We start from the raw sequence: 20,961 nt of genomic DNA on the forward strand, positions 1-20,961 counted from the left end.
AACTGTAGACAAACTTTTAATTAAGTCTAGTCATATTTTGTTTCAAATTTCAATGTTTTATTTCCAAGTTTGTTAATACATGTTTATTGATACCCGAATTTGCAGAAGGGATACTAGTATTCTGTCTGCATCTAATACTTGATAAGAAAAAATGATGCTCCATACACTATGCTCAACACAAAACAGTTCATGGTAATGAAGTACTTGACATCAATCTGAATCTGTTAAGATCTGTTGCTCTTGTTCAGCTACTTCAAAAGTTTATAGACCCGTGAAGATCCGGGGTAGAATAGGTCTTCAGCAACCCATTGTTGTCATAAAAGGCGACTATGCTTGTCGTAAAAGGCGACTAACGGGATTGGGTGGTCAGGCTCGCTGACTTGGTTGACACATGTCATTGGTTCCCAATTGCGCAGATCGATGCTCATGCTGATCACTGGATTGACTGGTCCAGACTCCATTATTTACAGACCACCGCCATATAGCTGGAATATTGCTGAGTGCGGCGTCAAACTCAACTCACTCACTCACTCACTCACTCAATAGTTTCTAGGACATACTCCTAATATTGACTAGGGTCATGGCAATGCAGTGGTAGCTGTATCATACATATTGTGGAAGCAAGTTGTAAATGTTAATGAAACACTAACTGATGTATGTTAACACCTTCAGCAAAATATAGTACTTGACAATAATTATTACTTCTCATGCCAGTTGATATGTTATATTTACATATGTTGTTTTGTATCAGTAAATGGCTTTGTGATGTGGTAGCCTGTCTTCATGGCCAATAGCCTCGCCCTCCGTGGTCCATCACCACTGACTTGACTGAGACTATCAGCTGCTATAGCACACACTCTTGGCGAATATCACACACACTTCTGTAGTTGTGCTGCTGCAACAAGATCGCAGATAATACAGTGTAGTCGGGAATTCCTGTCTTGTCTGATATGTCATTATCATTGATGTTGGTGGTCTTGATGGATTGCAGCAGTATAGGGTTAGGATGTCATGACAAGATGGAGTAGGATAGGAGTCACTTTCACCTGCAGAATACTTACTTGATGATGATGGAAAGAATATATATACTGAACTGAGAAGAAGTTATTACATATATTATTTATTTCACTCTGCCTCCCCCCCCTCCCCTCCCCACCCCACCCACACACAGACACACACTCACAGACAGATACAAAGATTATCATATTCTACTCACCCTTGAGATTCTACGCAAGACAAATTAACACAGACAAGCAGGCTAGTGCCAATGCATCCCTTAACTGTCAGCCATGTACACAGAGAATTTGGTAGTATTCAGACTTAGAAGTTTTCATTATGAAATACTAAGCCCCTATATATCTTGTGAAGAGTTCAGTAGAAACCGGGGACTGAATAATGTCTGTATACTGAGGTCAATCTCTTCTCCCTAAAAAGAGGCTTTAAGAGAACTGTGCAGCTGTCTCCAGACCAATGCTTAGAAGTCATGGACTGATGTCCCAGGAGGGTAGCTCTTCCATTATGGTCCCATCTGCCACTCTCAGACAAGCCTCACCAGCCATTTGTCACCATGGTGATGGCCAGATAATCATGTTTACCTTCACCCTACTTACCTTGTTAAGCAAAAACCATCCTCCTTCGTGTTGGCAAAACTGCATCACTGGAGATGTATAATTATGACTTCGTGATGAATAACAAGTATTTTTGTAACAATTTGTTTGAACTGGATTTTGACAGGAGACATGCCTTTGTTTGGTTTGGGTTGTACAATCTAATGAATGCTTTGTTTGACATGACCTTGCACTGGTCATATGATTCTTACTGTTATAGCTTATTTGGAAATCATTACATTGTTTTGTTCTCATTGAAGTTGATATTGTGGTGAGTTGAGTTGAAGGCTGAGGTCTTCAGGTGTACTGTTGGTTGGCCGACCTGTACAAACTGCAGTGGCAGTAAACTAACAGAGATTAGGGTGTGTTTTACAGCACAGACTTACAGTAGCTTTATATTGTAGAGGAGGACGTTAGGGAGCACAACACAACACACACTTTCCACATCTAGAAGTTGGAAGAACATGAACAGTGCAAAGAATACACATAATCTATTTTATCCATGGTTGATGAGACAGCCCACAGTGAGATCAAGGACAAATTCAGTTAGTCAGATGGCTACACTTTCAGAAACCTATTCTTGGACCCGCCAGTAGTTTGTCTGTAAGATAGCTAAATGTGGTATAAACTCAACACGCTCCCCTTCCCCATAAGATATAGCATTCTTGTAGCTAGTGTCCCTTATCCATAATCAATTTCTTTGTTTGAATACCAAGTCTGGCTCTCAGTTGGTTTTTCCTTTCCCAAGAAATAAAAAATTCATCAAAACAGAATTTTCCATACCATGCATACAGTGTGTTTGCTGAGTAAACATTCATGACTATGTGTTGTATTTGAAAGCTAGGATCGTCTTTATGTGAGAATGTCAAATTACAAGAAGACTTAATTCCAATGGATTCCTTATGTTTCAGGTGGTTCTGCCATTTTGATGATGATAACTATGTAAACATTCCACTACTGCTGAAACTGCTGCAAGGATACAACCATACACAGGACTGGTACCTGGGCAAGCCCAGCCTCAAACACCCCTGGGAGATCACAGACAGAGACAACCCTCAGGTGAATACATTGCTTCGTCATACTAGAACTTTTGTTGTATTTGAGATTACACTTTATCAGTAAAGTACAGATTCTAGTACTTACTTGTGGAAGACGTGGTTGGTTTGATCACAGAATCTGTAGTTTGGCAGTTAGATGTGTGACTGAAAGTGTAGGTTGGAATCTCAGATGTGATGCAACCCCAGAAGACGACTAGAATCTGTACTTTATGCAGGAAGTGTAATCCAAAGTGTAACATGTTACATTTCACCACTTTCTGAAGGGCAAAGTGTGTCATACTTTGCAGTTTGCCAAGGACTTTTGAGATTTCCAGCCAGAACTATGCTCTTACCAACATTTTCGTTGGAATTTCGTGTTATTTATGCACAGTGTTAGTAGCTAAGCCTTACTTGACTGAACAGACTTTTACTGGCCTGAGACTTTGGATCGGTGGCTGAGGTGCCAGAATGCTTTGCCTCATACCAAACAATTTAAAAGATGACACCCAGCATTTGGGGATATACTGTCAATATACTGTATCTTTGCTGGGTATCTATGCTTAACTGTACTTTCTCAGTGGACAAGTATTATGAAACTAGCATTAGTTCATAAAATCACATCTCGGGTGCATGAATGAGACATTCAAAACCCTTTTACCTGACTTGGAGTACTCCTACACTGACTGAGGAATATCTGCTTTATATTGAAGCAAAACAAGCCTAATGGATGAAAATATGTATCACAATCCATATGAAGTCAGCATGAGGAATATATTGAAATAGAGAATATCATTTTATAACTTAACATTACAGACTTTATGTCTTTATCAATGATGGTTGAGGGACTTGGTCTGTCACATGTTGTGATGCCTATATGGTGTGGGATTGTTTGGTCCAGAGTATCTGCAATCCAACTAAATATTGCTACAATATTTGTATTGGTTTTCCCAAATCACTGCCACCTTTCTGCAAAATCTCTAATATTTGGTGGAAGTTAATATAAGCTTATTTACCAGCAGGTGGAAATGTACTTGTACAGGTAGTATGTGCGCACTTACAACACTCCATGGACTATTTACTGTCTGTTTATGGATAATAAGTTACCCATAGCAGTCAGATAATGACACTTTGTCTCGAAGTTTTAGGAGACGTTTGTCCCAATGGATAAAAAGATAAAGTGAAACTCAAAGCATGAATGGAAACTTCGACATGAAAACTCTGACATCACCATTCTGGGTATCTTGAGTCTGGATGATACAGTTATTGAAACAGGTCATGTTGGCCTTTGTTAAACATTTAAAATAAATATCAAAGAATCTTTTTTATAACTCACTAGTTTGCTTGGTTCTGGAGGACAAAAGTGGTAGTTGCTTAATGTATGACAACAGAAATTTTGTTTGAACATGGCTGAACAAGTGCCCCTACAGAAGCTCCAAGGCTCAGTGCTATCTATTGTACGGTGTATTTCAGGACGATATCAATGTGTCTGCCCAGGTTTCATCATGTGCCGCAAGTATGGATTGATGCTCATACTATCAACCTTTGGTTTGTTTGTCCAGACTTCAATACATGCAGGCTATCATGAGATACAGTAGGGCACTCATGGTCTTACTTGTTTAGTATATATGTAAAGAGATCGCCTCCAAGCATTAAACTAAATGATGGATATTCACGGCTTCTTGTATAAACAGGGGCAATGAGGTAGCCTAGTGGTTAAAGCGTTCGCTCGTCATGCCGTAGACCTGGGTTCGATTCCCCACATGGGTACAATGTGTGAAACCCATTTCTGGTGTCCCCCGCCATGATATTGCTGGAATATTGCTAAAAGCGGCGTAAAACTAAACTCAGTCAGTCAGTCAGTCAGTCAGTCTTGTATAAGCATTTTGAATTTTCATTTTTCTTTGATTATTTCAAGCAAATATTCGTCTTTATGAGTTTTTCAATACTGGCGAGTGTAGGGCCCACATCTGCTGGTGTGTCGCACTCTGTGATGGTGTTTGAAATTATCTTACTGCTGAGCCCTGCTTCTGGTGTCCACTACAGTGATCTCGCTGGTGTATTGATAAGGCGGCATAAAACTTGTTACTTAAATATTGGCTCAGTTTACAAACACAACAGACTTAGACAAGACTGCAGACATCATTCACGATCAAGAATCACAGCTGGATTTGGAGCTGTTGTAGCCTCATGTGAAATGGATAATTGAACAGAACAGCTCAATATTGTCCCTGCTGACTTTGTCAGTTGAGTATTAATATGGAAATTATTGAAGTATTTAGAAATCAGAAGCATCATCATTAGTCAGTAACTAACCCAGTTGATTGAGGTATTGAATGCCTGAAAACCTCAGTTTACTGTATTGATTATATGTCTGTTCATGTTAGGCACAGATGGTACTTTGTAGAGTCAGGCAATATAGACATTTATTGTAGTAATTGAGTCTTTAGGGGGAAATGTATTTTCCATTCTAACAGTTGATTAGCAACCTTGTGGGGATTCTGCTATTGTGATGTTTTACAGAACACGTTAATGCTATCTCATTTTGAACATACATACACAATTAACAAAGTTTCACGTCGATGATGGAGAACAAGTATTAGACTTCCCAGGGACCGAGCATGTTCCTAGGAAGGTGAGAGTAAGTCTCTGGCGTCACTCTGTTTGGTTTTGTTTAAGTCTTCAATATTGACTTCTGGTAGGGCCTATTTGTTTACTGGGACAGGTTGGTTATTAATGAATAGTAATTAATAATAGTAATATGATAGTATGTGTCTCCCTAATAATGTAATTTAAGAAATTAAGAATGGGCCTTTTCCTGGACCGACCCTTATACTTACCTCCATGTATTTGTTTTATACCATTGGTTTGGGTTAGCTGACCAATCACAACAATGAATACACAATGCCATTTAGAAAGTGGTCAGATGTTATACTAATAACATAACGTTATAAGGTTTTGAACTATTTTGAAGATGTGGGGACATCGATTGTTTTAGTGATTAGCCCTAGGATATTACAGTGCTGTCTAGACCCACTAAATACAAAGGGTACTAAGTGGTGGATATTTTCTCAATAATAATTTCATAGTTGAATTATGGGGATTAACGTTTGTTTGCATCAATGCATAGTAGACACCACCAATTTAGTCAGAACTTACATAGGATATACATTAAACATTGTTTCAATAGAGTTAACTATTGAAAGTTTCTGTTTTTGTATTTTGGTTTAATATTTAGAAAAAATCCAGATATTTTATTTTTAATACCTTATGTATTGACATATATTTAATTCAACTACCTGTTTCTAACATTTGTTTAGTTTAGTTTTAAGCATTATTGCACAAACTCATCTTCATATCTGATCCCCATGATAAAACTATTTAAGTGCAATATCCTTGAACAAAATGAAACTGTAAAACCCAATTTCACCTCACATGAAGTCATGCTTGCCAAATTCAAATCTGTTTTACATACTGCAGGAATATTCATGCATTGATACTAGGGCTAGTGTGATTTCTGTTTCATGATGTCAAAAAAGGATGTTCAGATGATTTATTATGATGGGAAACTGATTGGCTCTGCTAAGGTGATGCAATTATTGATCACAATGCCCATTATCAATATAGCATAGGCAGTAAAGTGACAAGTTCATGAGGCAAATGAGCACCTTGGGTTGTTAATTTCATGGCAACAGACAGTGTATTTACCAGTAGAAACAGATTAAGATTGATGACTTGATAGGTTAAACTGATTGCAAGCCAGGATCACTGACAAAATTTCCAACACAGCCATTCAATAATATAATAAATACAGAAAGTCAGATGCTTGTTCAGTAAATGCTTACGGCATGATCAATGTACACAGAACTCAGATAAATTGTGTGGCACTAAGTCTGTGTCTCCTTCAGTGAGTGAGAGTTTGATGTTAGGACCACCACTGGTCATTGGACCAGGCAGTAGTAGAGGAAGATGTAGAATATACTCTTACTTTGTCATGGGATTACTGACCCAGAACAGTACTGACAAGCAATGTGACATCTCTTGATTTGTTGCCATGGCGTTTGATTCAGAAAAAGAAATGGATTATTTACAGTCAAAACCAATAGTGATTGTTTAAAATCTAGAGCTATAATTTCTTAGGAAATTATTTTTTATCTCTTTAAAAAATTGTCCAGTAATGAATTATGTTATTGTAAAATCAATGGTAAAGTTGATGGTTAGTCCTAGATATGTACCAAACCAAAGGTTTAAATGGTACCCATTTTTGTGGATGCTTATAGAACTGCCCCAGGAAGTATATCTGGAACCCAGTATGAAGATATGAATGTTTGTTGACAGTATTCCAAGGCCAAAAAATATAGATCTGTGAATAGATGTGTTAATACATCAGCGGCCTTACCCATTAATTCTTCATGAGCTCTCATACTAGGTAACCACAGTGCCAGCACTTGTATAACAAGGCACTATTTACATACTTCCTGGAGCAATCTTTCTCGTTTGGGATATTCATATTTCCTGCTACGTGTTTGGTATGTGTAATCTTGAAATGATTCCCCTATTTACCACTAAACCTGCTGCTTGGTGACTGAGGGAGTCCAGCTATCCTTCAGCAGTTGGAATCAATGCAGAGTTACAGCCAATCCAATGAGTAAATAATGAGTATATTTCCTTATTTGCAAGTACTTACAGTTTAAGTAACCTGCATAGCTGAATTGTTTTTATTATGAGCACATGCTATTGATGCAAGCTTTAGTGTTCAGACATTAGATCCATTTCTCTCTCTTTCTCTCACATGCATGCACGCACTTACACACGATTTGGACTTAGTCTCAAAAGGGAGGGGTGGGTTTCGTTTCTTGAGCACAACTCGAAAACCGTTCAATATCTTTCATCAAAACTTTGTAGATATATCAAACAGGACCTAATGTGGTGCCTTTTGCTATTTACAGATTTTTGCCATTTTTATTTTTCTCAGTTTCCATGGAAACGATTTGGACTTAGTCTCAAAAGGGAGGGATGGGCTTCGTTTCCGGAGCACAACTCAAAAACTTCTTAATATCTTACAGCAAAACTTGGCAGATATGTGAGGCAGATCCAAAAGTGGTGCCTTTTGCTATTTACAGATTTTTGCCATTTTTATTTTTCCTGGTTTCCATTGAAACGATTCGGACTTAGTCTCAAAAGGGAGGGATGGGCTTCGTTTCCGGAGCACAACTGGAAAACGGTTTAATATCTTTCAACATAACTTGGCAGATTTATGAGTCAGATCTTGAAGTGGTGCCCTTTGCCATTTACACATTTTGGCATTTATATTTTTCATGATTTCCATGGAAACGATTTGGACTTAGTCTAAAAAAGACATCAAGCTGGACTTTAAGTAACTGTCGGATGATTTGTTCTTTCAAATATGTGGGGGCCGGGGGGATATGCCATCTTCTGATAACTCTTGTTGCATTAAGCAAGTGTGATGAGGTTGAAACTGGCATCGTAAAGTTTATTGTCAATTTCAAGTTTTAAGGAGTCAACATAATAGATCTTCACGGGATGGGAAGATGCCGAAGTAAAGTCACAAGAAAACTTACTGTTGTTGATGTATGAAAACAAGACACACAACGGTTATATGGTCACTGTGAAACTCAGGAAGTTGACAAGTGGTTGCTTGCAATAAGAACAACTTTCCTAGTGAAAATTAACTTCAACCTGACAATTGCACATTCTGTTTCCTTTTTGTTTGATAAACCATTACTGAGCATCAGATTTTAAAAATGTTTAAACAACACATATAAATAGGGTAGGGACAACTTCATGTAATTGAGACAGTTTGTTATAACTGATGAGCCATTTATGGGGATTAGTGAGTGCAGGACTCTAATCCTTGTTTGTCTAAAGAACATGTATTGACTAATTCCAGGCTGTTAAACATCATTTAAACTAATTAAACATTGTTGTGATCCTGGTCACATGCATGGGGTTTGTCTTGCTGCATCACAGCTGATACTTGTTTACTTTAATGCTCATATTGTTTGTATGTGCGAGCTTAGGTAAACGTTTGTGTGTATGGTTACAACCCTGAAACGTGGTCGGAATGAAATCAACACATCTGTCATCATAAGATCAGTGTCATAACAAATCAACTGAAGTCAACACAAGGGGTCTAGAAGTAGAGATAGCAGCTGTCAATCTATGTAACATATCACTGGGGAATCTTATACTATATATATGATATATATTTATTCAGTATTTACCAGACCTCATAGCCTAGAATACAATTGTGATTTGATAGAACACATGTCACGTATTAGGTGAACAATACAGGCCAATATACAATTTATTTTATGTTTCATTTTTACATCTCAATAGAAATACATTTTTAAGGAAAATGGCGAGTGCTCGTAAATTATCCTCATTATTTGTATTTAATATATTACACAAGAGTTGCACTGAATAGTGCTTAACATTAGAAAGGCTTGGGAGATATTTTATATCTCAGGTCATGATACTTTTTACAAATAAACAGGACGTGGAACTCGTCCTCCACAATGTTAAGATCACATTGCAAACAGAGTGATTTATATACATGTTCATTTTTGTTTCTACGTAGGTGATTAATATTAAAATCATGAAGAGATATTCTAAATTTACATAAGACTCTTAGCAAAGACCTATCCGAGAGACACAATAAATATTTTTCAGGCTGCAACAAAGTCTTAATGCTACAGTTTAACAGTTTGCCAGAAGCTTTTACAGTCTCCAAGTAGTGAAATATCCTCTGCTATTTTCTGGTCATATACTAGAATCTGTACTTTACTAAGAAAGTGTAATCCCAAATATAAAATATGTTACAATCTAACATTTACAACATATGGAATTATTCTAAACATTGCAAGGTTTATATATTGCTCTCAACTGTCAAGGAATATTGCATGACTTGTCACCTCTCACTGTAAGGAAATCATATACTGTGCTTGTGTTGTTTCTGTGGACAGATTGTGTTTTGTATTTTCTGTCTGAGAGATGAAGTAAGACTGACTGTCTTCAGGAACATACAAGTTGCCAAACAAGTTGAATACACATGAAGAGACTGCTGCATACATACCTTGAATATGTTATGACAGAAGAAAGTATACAGTTCTGCAAGGGTTTCAGAGTACAAGCTATCTGGAATAAAGCAAACATTGTACGTGAGAAATTGTTTGGTTAGGATGCAGAAATCAATGGATGTATTTTTTAGGAATTTTCATCCAATTCGTGTGTCAGCAATCATGGCCATGTAACTATTTTCTTTGCCTTGTATTTGTCTGTTAGTGAGCTGTAGCCTACTGTAGGTTTAGACTGTCAGTTAGTTGGGTTAAAAGTTAAAAATAATCATAGAGTTAAAACCTTTATGAGGTGTTTTGGACAGAATATTCAAGAAAGTTGAAATAGTCACTGTTGATACCTACTTATAATTTACCCATTGGCATTTCTACCGATATTCTGGCTTCAGCAGTGGTGGTGGGGTAAGATGCAGCTCTACACACATCATGCTTGTCATCTGATGGTCAGGACAGTCATCCAATATGTCATGCTTGTCATGGATCAGATGCTGCAAAATTTCTCAAAGACTTTTTTTGTTATGGATCAAATGGGGAAGATCTGAACAGATTTACTGAACCCAGTGCTGTCTTGGGTTATGATGCATCCAATGCAATATGGATCAGATACTGTGAGATCTCTCATACCTCTTATGGTTTGGATGGTATACCATAGGTCTCTGTTTTCCCTTCTTTCTTGTGGATTACGGGATCCCCATGTGCTCAATATAAGGCAGGTCACATGAGATCTCCAACACCCCATTCTCTTTGTGGATTGGATGTTACGGGATCCCCATGTGTTCAGTGTAAGGCAGGTCAAACACCCCATTCTCTTTGTGGATTGGATGTTACGAGATCCCCATGTGCTCAATGTGAGGCAGGTCAGATGAGATCTCCAACGCACCATTCTCTTTGTGGATTGGATGGTGACAGAAGGCACCCCAAGTGTGGATTACCCTGTTGTAGATCAGACAGTGCATGTTTAACCCTGCAAATCTTTACCCTGGATCACTGCTCATGCTGTTAGTCATTAGACAAAACTCTGGGAACGGGGACAAACTCAGCTATCAATATGTCTGATATTCCTTCAATCGTCATGCTTCAAGTGTAAATGTTCTTGATTTATCACACTGTAAACCTTATGATGGAACTAAATTTGTTCCCAAAACCAAGATGTCACTAATATTTTTAAAAATTGTAAATATTGCATTTTAGCCTCACTGTGCAGACATTTCCATCCTAAACTCTAGTCTTCTTTCCGTCTAGTATAACATTGTAGAATAATTGGATAAAAAGAATTAGAATTAAGAATTATTGAGTGCTTTTGAGATGTATAGTATGGGTTCCAATTATGAAAATACCAGCACCAAGCTTCAAGTTTGGTCATTGCATGATCAAGGCTAGAATGAGTCAAAGCGACAGTTAAACAGGCTTCAAAGCAGCATTTCGGTAATATTTCCATGTGAACAAGTCTTAGACCCAAGCTGATATTCTTTGGCGACATGGATAAAGTGAGCACAAACATGGTAAACATGTATGGTAAAAGATTCATACAGAGAAAGTAATGCTCATCGATCAGTAATACAGGAAGCAAGTTTTTTCATTCATGCTTTAAGTCATCTGTTGTTCTTTCAATCTCCACAAGTCTTTCTTGAAGAATAATATTGGCAAGCTCACCTGATAAATATCAATCATACGGGAAACTTATTCTAACCAAATTATCGTACCAAATTCTTGACATGAAGATTAGCCTCCCCCCAAAAAATAATCCCCCCCCTAGTTTTGTAGGTCAAGGTGTAAAACCTCCATGAAGTATTTCATCTGCATGTGTTCTGTAGACACATCATATCACAGGACTTAAGATTTCTCAAAGCTTTCTTTGGATCTTGACTGACTGTCATAAAAAAATATATCAACTTTCTTATAAATGTACCTGTTGGAAAACCACTTTGCTTGCCAACTGACTAGCCATGAATATATTCATGTATGAATGTGTGCAGTGGACAAGGACAGGCCTATTTTGTGTTGCAAATAGGCATGAATATCCCCAAGATGATGCATATTCTAGATGGTCTTCATGAACTCAATCGATGGTTGCCCTAGGGTTCAGCTCTGATTGGATATGGCTGCATCAATAAGAGCTCAAGGATTTTGGGATGGTATAGGCAGCAAATCTTCATAGTCTAGTCAATGAAACTGATTTTGTGTTGATTATCATGAATGACAGAATAGGCAATGTTTCAGCTTTGGATTCTGGAAGTGTTGCTCATTCTTCAGCTGTTGAAAATAGCTTTTTAAAAGTTTTTAAGTCATTGAACCCATTGAGATTCTGTCCCTGCAGAGCTAGGTATCTTTTTTGGTCAAAATATCACGCCAAGACACAAACAAGCTAGATTGATTATGAAGGTCGAGTTATTGGAGATTCAATGTCTAACCTCCAGTGGTTGGAGGCATCAATCCTAGACATGTCGGACCCTTTCTGAGCTAACATCGACCAACACATTGCCATCTCAATATCCAGCTTTTTCATTTCTGGTGTGTGTTTTTTCCATTTTGACAAAGGCTTTCTTTATTAAAAGTGAAAAACATTTTGAAGAGAATGTTTTACTGCAAAGACATGCTGCATGTTGTGTCTTCCAAATGGTGTTTATCAACTTAAAGTGACAAATTTGTTAAATATTTCCTTGGTAATGATAGTATTACTCTATGATGGGCTTGCAATCTCCTCAAGTGAACACTTGTAGAAGGCTGAGCTTTATAGAAGATGTTGATGTGAGTGACTGGAGATAAGACACACAGCAACTGACGCTAAGGCCATGCCAGGGTTTAAGCTTGTGGAGTGTAGCGATAAGATAGCAGAGGCAGGCCTCTTGTTCAGTAGTCCTGCTACCAATATTGCCCTGTCAATATATAAGAGTGTTGATAAATAAGTCCTGGCCCGGTATAAGGCCAGCTCCACCCTGCTTTACCCATGATAACACCATGTCTGCAGCCTGCGTCATATTGGACACCACTACACTTGGCAGACAGTTCACAGCAACCTTCCATCAGCGAAATCAATCTCTCAAATGCTTTCTTTAATTTGTATTTTCAAATTTAGTTCGATGGATATGCTTCTCAAATTTGTCAAGATTGTTTTTGTTGTATTTTTTTGGTGGGGAAGCGTGTCAGATATATTTGATTGATTATTGATTGAGTGTTTGTCAGTGTTAGGAACTGGCTTACTTTACTTCAGTGTGCACTTTGAACATTGAAGTGAATTCTTTCACTTGATTAACCTGTCCAGTTCTACGACTTCCCCCCATGATTCAGTATGATCAATACCAACACTGCTAGATACAGTGACTAAATCTGTGAATTGATTTCATATGTCTTTGTTTCAATGGTAATAATTCTACCACAATGAGACCTTGATATGTCCAACCCTATTGAAATGTTAATCAGGTCCATGTTTCACAAAGCAGATGTAGGACTACAACTATCACAATATATACACATGGAACTTTATTAAGCACCCCCCGAATTTTTTCATATTGCTATGAAACTGAGCAACCATTACCATTAGTGGATATACTGGAAAGCTTAAGAGCCATTGTTTCCTGAATGTTGACATTTTGGACTAAACAGTAACAACAAAATCATGAAAATTTGCAATATTTTCATTTACAAAATGGCATGAAATGTCAATGATGTTTTGTCAACAAAATGTATCCCTGTACAACGATGGGGCTGCAGAGTTCTAAAATGGGACAGGTGAGTGTCTCTCAGTCTGAAAATGTTCTCTGTCATCTTCAGACTACAAATCACATGAAATATGTTAACTGCTTTGACCCTCCTCCTCAAGTTTGTCGTGAGTCTCTGGATTCACTCCAGAGGCAGCTGCTGCCACTCGCAGCACAAAGCTGCTTCCAAACATGCCAGATGTTGTACAGGCGGATCCAGTGCTTGCACGCGGTGTCCAAGAATGCCCCAGACAGGATCCAATGGGTTCAGATCCGGGCTCATGGAAGTTTGGTTACAGCGTTGTTGGAGAAAAACTGTCACAAGTCGGGAACGATCTGGTCGGGCGTTGCCATCCATAAATACAGGGCGAGTGGCTAATGGATGGTTATCAAAATGTGGCACAAGAACAGGATCCAGAATGTCCCGGATGTTGGGCTTGCCATTGAGATTTCCACAAACAGTTACCAAGTCCAGTTTACAATCATGAGAGAGACAACCCCAGACCATGACAGGTCCACCACCGTAAGGAACTGATGCTCTAATGTTCTTAGGCTCATAGGCACTGTTCTTGGTCCTCCAGACTCGCTGCCGCCCAACTGTGATGTGCAATAAAAAGTGACTCTCAACCGAACAATGCACCTTCCTCCATGACATCAAATTCCAATGACTTCGGGGTAAACACCACTCCAAATGAGCTCTCTTGTGAAGATTGGTCAAGGCTTGAAGCTTGATCACCCTTCTTGCCCTCATCCCATGTGCCTTTATACGGTTTCTTACAGTTCTATTGCACAGACGTCTTTTGGGGAGCCATAGGTGCTTCAGGACGCCATTTGTAGTGAAAGGCTGACGTCTCTCAAGGCTTGCTAAATCCCGATCCTCAACTTGAGACGTTTCAGGGTTGACCTGGCCTTGGTCAGTCCTTAACCTTGTCGGTTTGACGGTGTTTTTTAACAAGTCGACTTATGACGGCGTGGTGAATGTCAAGCTGTCGCCCAATAGCCCTGCATGACATCCTGGTGTCATGCATTCCAATAATTTGCCATCTTCTTGCTTCTGGTAGTCTCCTTCATACGGATGTAACAGATGCTGGTAAAATTATTAAAACGTTTCGGCGTTTTATACAGTTAGCTGCATTGAGTTAATAGTGCTTTTTGAGACAATCGTGGGTAGTGTGCTTCAACTGCATATTGAGATGTTTTTCGACGATTGATTTAGCAAAACCCTTAAACAATATTGAAAGGGAATACAGTTCAAATAATAGTCATTGTTACAATTCAAGATTTATCATTAGGTAAGTCAGTAACTTAAACTATGTTATTGTTAGGGGGTGCTTACTTTAGTTCCATGTGTATATTTTCACATAGACTTATGACAGTGGTAGCACTACAATCACTGGACATGAAAGAGAGTTCTCCTGATTAACAGGGTTACCCTGTTCAGTATCATCAGAATTGATGCTGGTCTGTGTTAAACATGATTCCTATATCTTATGTGAATTGTTTATATTTCAGCAAAAACTTGTTTTCTGGTTTGCGACTGGAGGGGCTGGGTTCTGTATCAGCAAGGGTCTTGCTCTGAAGATGATGCCACATGCTAGGTACGTATGCTGACCACACTTGCAGCACACACCAGTTGCTGTGTGCACACCTTGTATGTCTTGTGAAGGACATTTGTTTTATACAATTTATATCTCAAAACTGGTCTTCACATGATAGCACAATCAAATAACATCACTAATCTCTCAGTGAGTGAGGCTGGTCAGCTGAACATTTTACACTCAAAACAAGTTACTCTTTGCAATTTGAAAAAGTTGAAAGAATTATACATTTATTTTTTAGGCAATCATTGCTTGCAACACACAACACTTGGTCTGTGTGCTCTACATCTCCTAGACAGCCTCTGTTGTCTTGGTGATAGTGTCCACCTGGGTGTGGAAGGCTGGTAGTTCGATCCCGGCCTCACACCAAACATGTGGTACTTGTTGTTACCTAGCCTTGTGCTCAGCATTAAGTGGGTAAAGGACTAGTCAGCTCAGAGTCAGTATGTTTTGTCTGAGCTGCAGTGTGGCCACTGGGTAGGCTAACACTATAGTAGCTACTGCCAGTCACCTCTGCAACACTCCATGCATGGCTATCTCTATCAACATTACACCCGTGTCACCTCACTTCTCCTTTGCATCTTGTATGTTGGGGGAATATTGTTGTTTTAAGAATTTATTTCCAATCATGCCTGTAGGAAATGAACTGTTTTCTATTCATTTCAGCTTACTGAAAAGGCCTGAAGATAAAATCAAGTTGTTCAAATCAAAATGATTATTCACAACGACTGTGTAGATAGAGCTGCTAGAGTGAAAGGGCCCTGTCCTGTCACGGAAGACGTGCGGTAGCTGAGTTCGACAGACATAATGAAAGGCTAGCTTCTTTATATGACTGCTTAATGTCTACTGACGCATGAAATAAGAAGTACAATGCATTTATAGGACTTCAGAAATGGAGTTTAAAATAACTGTGTCATACCTTATAACACTACAGTATCAAATTGTGATCTTTCTTCTTCTTTTTTCAGTGGAGGTCGGTTGATGACTGTTGGCAAGAAAACCCGTCTTCCTGATGACTGCACAGTTGGTTTTATCATCAGTGAGTACTTCCTGTTGTCTATATTGCCATGTCCATGTACACTGTGTGTATCTTACCCTGACAATCTCTGTGACAACACAGCTGAGTGAGGTCAGACTTCAGTGAGTGCTTCCTGTTGTCTATAGTGCCGTGTCCATGTACACTGTGTGTATCTTACCCTGACAATCTCTGTGACAACACAGCTGAGTGAGGTCAGACTTCAGCGAGTGCTTCCTGTTGTCTATAGTGTCGTGTCCATGTACACTGTGTGTATCTTACCCTGACAACACAACTGAGTGAGGTCAGACTTCAGTGAGTGCTTCCTGTTGTCTTAGTGCCGTGTCCATGTACACTGTGTGTATCTTACCCTGACAACACAACTGAGTGAGGTAAGACTTCAGTGAGTGCTTCCTGTTGTCTATAGTGCCGTGTCCATGTACACTGTGTGTATCTTACCCTGACAACACAACTGAGTGAGGTCAGACTTCAGTGAGTGCTTCCTGTTGTCTATAGTGCCGTGTCCATGTACAGTGTGTATCTTACCCTGACAACACAACTGAGTGAGGTAAGACTTCAGTGAGTGCTTCCTGTTGTCTTAGTGCCGTGTCCATGTACACTGTGTGTATCTTACCCTGACAACACAACTGAGTGAGGTAAGACTTCAGTGAGTGCTTCCTGTTGTCTATAGTGCCGTGTCCATGTACACTGTGTGTATCTTACCCTGACAACACAGCTGAGTGAGGTAAGACTTCAGTGAGTGCTTCCTGTTGTCTATAGTGCCGTGTCCATGTACAGTGTGTATCTTACCCTGACAACACAACTGAGTGAGGTAAGACTTCAGTGAGTGCTTCCTGTTGTCTATAGTGCCGTGTCCATGTACACTGTATCTTACCCTGACAATCTCTGTGACAACACAACTGAGTGAGGTCAGACTTCAGTGAGTGCTTCCTGTTGTCTATAGTGCTGTGTCCATGTACACTGTGTGTATCTTACCCTGACAATCTCTGTGACAACACAGCTGAGTGAGGTCAGACTTCAGTGAGTGCTTCCTGTTGTCTATAGTGCTGTGTCCATGTACACTGTGTGCATCTTACCCTGACAACACAACTGAGTGAGGTCAGACTTCAGTGAGTGCTTCCTGTTGTCTATAGTGCTGTGTCCATGTACACTGTGTGTATCTTACCCTGACAACCTTTGTGACAACACAGCTGAGTGAGGTCAGACTTCAGTGAGTGCTTCCTGTTGTTTATAGTGCCATGTCAATGTACACTGTGCGTATCTTACCCTGACAATCTCTGTGACAACACAGCTGAGTGAGGTCAGACTTCAGTGAGTGCTTCCTGTTGTCTATAGTGCCGTGTCCATGTACACTGTGTGTATCTTACCCTGACAACACAACTGAGTGAGGTCAGACTTCAGTGAGTGCTTCCTGTTGTCTATAGTGCCGTGTCCATGTAAACTGTATCTTACCCTGACAATCTCTGTGACAACACAACTGAGTGAGGTCAGACTTCAGTGAGTGCTTCCTGTTGTCTATAGTGCCGTGTCCATGTACACTGTGTGTATCTTACCCTGACAACACAACTGAGTGAGGTCAGACTTCAGTGAGTGCTTCCTGTTGTCTATAGTGCTGTGTCCATGTAAACTGTATCTTACCCTGACAATCTCTGTGACAACACAACTGAGTGAGGTCAGACTTCAGTGAGTGCTTCCTGTTGTCTATAGTGCCGTGTCCATGTACACTGTGCGTATCTTACCCTGACAATCTCTTTGACAACACAGCTGAGTGAGGTAAGACTTCAGTGAGTGCTTCCTGTTGTCTATAGTGCCGTGTCCATGTACACTGTGTGTATCTTACCCTGACAACACAACTGAGTGAGGTAAGACTTCAGTGAGTGCTTCCTGTTGTCTATAGTGCCGTGTCCATGTACAGTGTGTATCTTACCCTGACAACACAACTGAGTGAGGTCAGACTTCAGTGAGTGCTTCCTGTTGTCTATAGTGCCGTGTCCATGTACGCTGTATCTTACCCTGACAATCTCTGTGACAACACAACTGAGTGAGGTCAGACTTCAGTGAGTGCTTCCTGTTGTCTATAGTGCCGTGTCCATGTACACTGTATGTATCTTACCCTGACAATCTCTTTGACAACACAGCTGTGTGAGGTCAGACTTCAGTGAGTGCTTCCTGTTGTTTATAGTGCCGTGTCCATGTACACTGTGTGTATCTTACCCTGACAACACAGCTGAGTGAGATCAGACTTCAGTGAGTGCTTCCTGTTGTCTATAGTGCCGTGTCCATGTACACTGTGTGTATCTTACCCTGACAATCTCTGTGACAACACAGCTGAGTGAGGTCAGACTTCAGTGAGTGCTTCCTGTTGTCTATAGTGCCGTGTCCATGTACAGTGTGTATCTTACCCTGACAACACAACTGAGTGAGGTCAGACTTCAGTGAGTGCTTCCTGTTGTCTATAGTGCCGTGTCCATGTACACTGTATCTTACCCTGACAATCTCTGTGACAACACAACTGAGTGAGGTCAGACTTCAGTGAGTGCTTCCTGTTGTCTATAGTGCCGTGTCCATGTACACTGTGTGTATCTTACCCTGACAATCTCTGTGACAACACAGCTGAGTGAGGTCAGACTTCAGTGAGTGCTTCCTGTTGTCTATAGTGCCGTGTCCATGTACACTGTGTGTATCTTACCCTGACAACACAACTGAGTGAGGTAAGACTTCAGTGAGTGCTTTCTGTTGTCTATAGTGCCGTGTCCATGTACACTGTGTGTATCTTACCCTGACAACACAACTGAGTGAGGTCAGACTTCAGTGAGTGCTTCCTGTTGTCTATAGTGCCGTGTCGATGTACACTGTGTGTATCTTACCCTGACAATCTCTGTGACAACACAGCTGAGTGAGGTCAGACTTCAGTGAGTGCTTCCTGTTGTCTATAGTGCCGTGTCCATGTACACTGTGTGTATCTTACCCTGACAACAGAACTGAGTTTGGTCAGACTTCAGCGAGTGCTTCCTGTTGTCTATAGTGCCGTGTCCATGTACACTGTGTGTATCTTACCCTGACAACCTTTGTGACAACACAGCTGAGTGAGGTCAGACTTCAGTGAGTGCTTCCTGTTGTCTATAGTGCCGTGTCCATGTACACTGTGTGTATCTTACCCTGACAACCTTTGTGACAACACAGCTGAGTGAGGTCAGACTTCAGTGAGTGCTTCCTGTTGTCTATAGTGCCGTGTCCATGTACACTGTGTGTATCTTACCCTGACAATCTCTGTGACAACACAGCTGAGTGAGGTCAGACTTCAGTGAGTGCTTCCTGTTGTCTATAGTGCTGTGTCCATGTACACTGTGTGTATCTTACCCTGACAATCTCTGTGACAACACAGCTGAGTGAGGTCAGACTTCAGTGAGTGTTTCCTGTTGTCTATTGTGCTGTGTCCATGTACACTGTATCTTACCCTGACAATCTCTGTGACAACACAGCTGAGTGAGGTCAGACTTCAGTGAGTGCTTCCTGTTGTCTATAGTGCCATGTACACTGTGTGTATCTTACCCTGACAATCTCTGTGACAACACAACCGAGGGAATATTTCACTTAATGACTTGTCTGGCCTGGCTTGTCTTTTAAGGAGATGTCTGACTGATAGAAGTGACCGTTCATGTAATCATGATTCAAGGAGCTCTGTGTCTGTCTGCTTGAATCTGTGTGTGAGAGAAATGGTAAAACATTTTAGTGCCATTCCCTACATACCTGCATCATTAAACACCTATAAAACTCATGAAGTAATTAGAAACATTTGTCCTTGTTACATTGATTTAACCATTGTAAAAACATGTCATTAATATATAACTAGTGCTATAAAGTTGTTGGTCCAGATAACTGGAAGTACTGGGTGGGCTAGTTAATGCAGTACACGTTAGCCTACATCGTTCTTCTGTCATACAATGGTGCCAGCTATAGGTGACTGGTACTACAGAATTTCACTGTACCAATACTGACAGAGATTCAGTAAGAATTAAATTGTCTTTCAATGAACTATTCATGAAAAATCTATGCTTGCTGAATACCAGTGGCAAAATATCCAAATTGTTGTTTACACTGAATACAAAGTGCACACGCTGGGTGTATAGTTGGCAAATATTGACTGACTGAATATTGGTGAGGGGATGGGGTATATATTTGGCAAATATTTACTGACTGAATATTGGTGAGGGGATGGGGTGTATAGAGAGAATGTCTTTTCTTGTTAAAGAGGAAGGTATTACACATTGTTCAACTGACTGAGCTATCCACCTTGCATCCAGTGGTTTCTGAGGATTACAGCTGAAGTTTTCAAGTTCTGATGGGATGATACAGCATGTTTGTGTTCCCACGCACGCACAGTATTTGTGCAGGATGATGTGTTGCATTTCTTGTCTTCCTCAACAGAATATTTGGGTAGATAGAGAGGAGTAAAGTTAAGCTGTTTCATGTCCAGGTATTGAATACCCCGACCAACACTGACAAGATTGTGAGTCAGGGCGTTGAGGCCATTATTAATTCGTAGATTCATCGCTATGTGGGGATTTAAAGGCCTACTGATAATTAGACAATCTTGATATGATGGTGGCATAAACTGCTGTTCACTCCCTATAATCTTAGAGAAATATTCATGTATTCGAAGTCAGATGGCATAAGGACTGTTCCTCTTTAAGAGGAATCTGCAGCCGATACTTGGATTGTGTTCACACAAAGTGCCAGTAATATTGTTGTTAGGGAGTTTAATATCATGGACCTAGTTTTGTTTTCAGTAAGTTTAGGTGGATATGGTCCCATATAGATATTTCAAGCACAAAAACATAAAGAAAATGGTACTCTGTAATAATAATTGGACACGTATATAGTGGAGAAC

The 20,961-nt window shown here is 39.9% G+C and overlaps 1 protein-coding gene across 1 annotated transcript in view; it reads left to right on the forward strand.

Moving 5' to 3' along the window:
- Nucleotides 1-20,961, forward strand: part of LOC124286678 (fringe glycosyltransferase-like) — a 62,409-nt gene that overhangs the window by 22,497 nt on the left and 18,951 nt on the right. Inside the window, exons 5-7 of the mRNA XM_046723085.1 lie at nucleotides 2,519-2,666; nucleotides 14,949-15,034; nucleotides 16,003-16,073. Coding sequence (XP_046579041.1) covers nucleotides 2,519-2,666; nucleotides 14,949-15,034; nucleotides 16,003-16,073 — 305 coding nt within the window. The remainder of the gene's footprint in view (nucleotides 1-2,518; nucleotides 2,667-14,948; nucleotides 15,035-16,002; nucleotides 16,074-20,961) is intronic.

This window comes from Haliotis rubra, unplaced genomic scaffold, assembly GCF_003918875.1.
Source record: "Haliotis rubra isolate DU_JTF1 unplaced genomic scaffold, ASM391887v1 Scf39, whole genome shotgun sequence".
Lineage (NCBI taxonomy): Eukaryota > Metazoa > Mollusca > Gastropoda > Lepetellida > Haliotidae > Haliotis > Haliotis rubra.